This window comes from Bison bison, unplaced genomic scaffold (assembly GCF_000754665.1).
Source record: "Bison bison bison isolate TAMUID 2011002044 unplaced genomic scaffold, Bison_UMD1.0 scf7180017864263, whole genome shotgun sequence".
In the NCBI taxonomy this organism is placed as follows: domain Eukaryota; kingdom Metazoa; phylum Chordata; class Mammalia; order Artiodactyla; family Bovidae; genus Bison; species Bison bison.
In genome coordinates this window covers 5,046,635-5,051,245 of record NW_011494835.1, presented here as the reverse complement: position 1 = coordinate 5,051,245, position 4,611 = coordinate 5,046,635, and the positions used below count along the sequence as shown (strand labels likewise).

General features: G+C 37.1%; 1 protein-coding gene across 2 annotated transcripts in view; it reads left to right on the top strand.

Annotated features, from left to right (window-relative positions):
• Positions 1-4,611, top strand: part of BANK1 (B-cell scaffold protein with ankyrin repeats 1) — a 319,221-nt gene that overhangs the window by 106,404 nt on the left and 208,206 nt on the right. For both annotated transcript variants that reach the window (XM_010848288.1, XM_010848289.1), the window contains one exon: positions 1,403-1,542. In XM_010848288.1, coding sequence (XP_010846590.1) covers positions 1,403-1,542 — 140 coding nt within the window. The remainder of the gene's footprint in view (positions 1-1,402; positions 1,543-4,611) is intronic.

The window sequence follows — 4,611 nt, the reverse complement described above, 5'->3', positions numbered from 1 at the left end:
ACAAAGGTCTGTCTAGTCAAGGCTATGGTTTTTCCAGAGGTCATGTATGGATGTGAGAGTTGGACTGTGAAGAAAGCTGAGTGCCAAAGAATTGATGCTTTTGAACGGTGGTGTTGGAGAAGACTCTTGAGAGTCCCTTGGACTGCAAGGAGATCCAACCAGTCCATTCTAAAGGAGATCAGTCCTGGGTGTTCATTGGAAGGACTGATGCTGAAGCTGAAACTCCAGTACTTTGACCACCTCATGCAAAGAGTTGATTAATTGGAAAAGACCCTGATGCTCAGAGGGATTGGGGGGCAGGAGGAGAAGAGGATGAGGTGGATGGATGGCATCACCGACTTGATGGACATGAGTTTGAGTGAACTCCGGGTGTTGGTGATGGACAGGGAGGCCTGGCGTGCATCGATTCATGGGGTCGCAAAGAGTCAGACACGACTGAGCAACTGAACTGAACTGAACTGAATGCTTAAACCTTTAGAACTTTAAAATATAACGTTTCATTAGTGGTTTCATCAGATGGCTTGTACTTAATGGCTTATTCCAAACCACAGAAATTTGGGTGACAGTTTTTCAGGAGAATCTAGGAAATATCTCTGTGACAAAGAGTGAGAGTTTTTGAAGCGTGCTCTGTGAATGAGTTTAAAGAGCTGAATTTTGTTTACTTTTGTTACAATAAAACACAACTTTCCATTGAAGTGATTATTTGGTGTTATCTTTTCATGGAGGGCACAGCAGTCTTAGGTAACTGTATATTTGTTGATGTGTTACAGCAGAATTTACAATGCAGTGTATCTGTCAGTCACTTTGAACAGCTTGTTCACAAAAAGGCTGAATGGTTGGTATAATGGTTGGTATACCATTGGTTGGTATAAATGGCACTCAAGTAACAGGTACTAAACCTTCCTTTCCTAAGGGTTTTTCATTGTAATCAGTTGAATAAAAGTTTTTATAATTTCAATCAACTCTTCTCTTTCTTTTACCAGACAATTTTTTAAAACTTTCCAAAAATTATTGGGAACTTTCTTTCTCAGATTAGTAACAAATCCCTAACTTTTAATGAATAACGCTACTGTTCTAAATTCTGAAATATTACATAGTAATGATTATAGATTACCAAAAAAAATGGAGGTTAGAGGGTAAGGAGAAAAGATTTATTGCTTTGCTTTTATTATAATTTTAATGTATGTCTTTATCTGTTAAGTTTTTTTAAACAATTACATGCAAAAGTATACATTTTGTTTTGTGATTTCTAACTGCTGAAGATAAAAAAGAAAACAATTACATGTTAAAAGTTAGTAAAATTGTTATGAATTCTTAAAACCTCACTTCATATTGTCTAAGAGATGTAATAATATGGTACATGCATTTATATACTCAGCTCCTCTTATTTGTGTTTTATCAGATTTTCCCGCTGGCTCTGTCAATGTTGATGTCTACTGTGATGGAATCATTAAAGCCACAGCAGAGATTAAATACTATACAACCCCGAAGGCTATGAAATGCCTGTTGGGAGCTGCAGGTCCCCGAGATGATGTGTACCAGGTAAGTTGATCTTTCCATGAAGTCTGTAATAAGCCTAAGAGCTAACGTAGAATAAATGAATGCATACTTTAGTGTAAAGTCTGAATTCTGGTTGAATAAAATGAATTAGTGATCAATAGGAAAGGAAGAAATTGACCTCTGTGATGCAAAAATGTAGATAAATTAGTTAGTATACGTCAAGTCATTTCAGATGATGTCACAACAGGTTATCCATTACAAAGTATTAAGGCTACTCTGATGGGCTCATTTTAAAGCTGTTACAGACCAAATAAAGACAAAAGGATTAAAGAGAACTCTTAAACAATGAATTTTCTCTTTAGCCAAATGTAGGTAATACAAAATAAAGTTTTGAAGTTAAGGATTCAGACAAGTCAAGAATACCACCAAAACAGAAGTGTGTGGTGTTAACCTGGAAATTATTATTTTCATGAGGACATTTCCAAGCTTGGTGTATTTTTTTCCTTAGTTTCATTTATCACTCTCTTCTGACAGTGAAAGTTATTTTTTTAAATTAATAACATTTGTTTGAAATTCCAGAAAAGCTAAACTTTTCTTGGAAACTCTACAAAGAGGAGTTTTCAGGGTTTTTTCACTGGTGTGACGTAGCGGTATTTGGCAGTGAGGACTTGCTGTGGAGTTTACAGTCCTGTCCAGGGCCCTCAGTCTGGACATTTTCCAGTGAATGGTAGATACTGTGAGTGCCCTGCCCTGATGGACTGAGAAGGTAAAATGCGCATTTTGTTTGTTTGTTTTTTTCATTGATGGTTTATTTTTTTCTTTGATTACATAAAATGGGCTTGAGATCATAGTACTGTATTGGGATCATAGCACATTTTCTTTTTTTTTTTTTTAATTTTATTTTATTTTTAAACTTTACATAATTGTATTAGTTTTGATTCATTGTAAGCCATTCGTTTAATTTCTGCATTTTTGTTGTTGTTGTTGTTACATGATCCACTTTTAGTAGAAAGCTTGTTTAATGTGGAACTTCTTTATATGCTTATTACATCAAATCTTCACTGAAAAAACTGTCATTTCATTTAACAGCTATTTGATAATTAGAATTACAACCTTGCTTAATTACCTTGGTTTTTCTGGGGGAAGGAGGAGGTAGACCAGAGGAAAGGTGAAGAAAGAGGTAGTTGAACTGCGCATGTCATCTTTAGATTTACCACAAAACACTGCCTTAGGTTTGTAACAAAACCATCAACGATAATGATGTTGACAGGTTGTCAGGAAGCCTTACTGTTTAAACTAGTTTGGAATTGGTGGCTTTGTTATTTGTTTTGTGTGACACGTTTTTTTTCTATTAGAATTCTCCTTTATGAATGATATATTTTAGAAAAGATAAAAATATCCTAGAGAATAGAGAGTAAAATACCATTTGTCAAAATGAGGAGCCTGAGGACATTTGATGAAATGTCTATATTGTAATTGCAAAGCAAAAATAAAAGTAACAGCTTGAAATACAGATTTTGTTCATTTTCCTGTGATGTCTACCTTATTCTACTTTAAAAACTTTATTCATTACAAAAGGACTAATGAAGTGTTATATTGCATTATAAGGTATTCAGTCAGCATAGAAGTAAAGTAGTCCCCCAAACACATTTTTCTGTTGATTTTGCCTTTGGGGAGCAAAAAAAAAAAGTATTTTATGTATAGTGAAAATGAAATGTAATTTATGACCCAAACAGTTTTTCAGAATGTTTCAAATATCCAAGTCATGATTTCGTCTGTAGCTTTGAATGAACACAAACTTTTTTTGAGTAGTTTTTTGATAACTAGAAAAATTATCTGTTTCATTGTTACCCTCAGTGTCAGAAATGAGAGGTGAGGAAGGGTTCTGTCCACTGAGCCCTGGTGCCTAGTGAAAGGGGGATTGCAGGCAGTCACAGCTTGATTCAGGTTTTCACTCCTGGGAGACACTTTAAACCTGAGGTCTGAGTCCTGAGAGGTAGAATTATTCTAAGTTGGTGACAGTAGACTGCAGCTTGGCAAGAAACATTAAGAGATTTGGATTAATATGTACAACTTAAGATATTTTAGAGTTTGCGCTGCTGTCATAAGAAGACCTATACATGTTGTGGATTTAAAGTAAACAAATTCTGAGACTCAGATTTCAGACCAGACCAAGCGACACCATCACAATCCTGATGGAAGGGAAAGCTGCGTGTCACTCAGTTTCCTTTACATCTTGGACCAATGGGTTTCATCTCATCCATTGGCATCCAGACCATGTGAGGTGTCCCTACCATGAATTTGCTGAGATGGTAAAAATCAGACTCCACTCTTGATTAAAAGGAAGGAACTGCAGGGTCACAAAGGAACCTTGGTGTGTTTTAGGGTTACTTGGCCTCAGAGGACGTGTCCCAACCCACACTGTGCTTCTCCTTATGGGCTTTTGTTGGCTCCTTTTGACATTTTGCTTTGCTCTTATGTAGGTTATATTCTGAAAGTTGCAAAAAGTTGTGCTGTTCCTCTCCAGCATACAACACTACTATTTCTTTCATGTGCTTCTCAACTACTTAAACTGGGAAATTTGTGTATGTCGCGGACAGTCCACTGACCATCTCTACTCAAAGAACAACATACATTGGAATTTTATTCACCATACTTATTCTATATCTGTGAGGACATATACCAGTAGATTTAAGGGTTGTTCGTGTTTTTTAATATTCTACTCACTTAGCTGATCAGATCAGATGAGTCGCTTAGTCGTGTCTGACTCTTTGCAACCCCATGAATCGCAGCACACCAGGCCTCCTGTCCATCACCAACTCCCAGAGTTCACTCAGACTCACGTCCATCGAGTCAGTGATGCCATCCAGCCATCTCATCCTCTGTCGTCCCCTTCTCCTCTTGCCCCCAATCCCTCCCAGCATCAGAGTCTTTTCCAATGAGTCAACTCTTCACATGAGGTGGCCAAAGTACTGGAGTTTCAGCTTTAGCATCATTCCTTCCAAAGAAATCCCAGGCCTGATCTTTAGAATGGACTGGCTGGATCTCCTTGCAGTCCAAGGGACTCTCAAGAGTCTTCTCCAACACCACAGTTCAAAAGCATCAATTCTT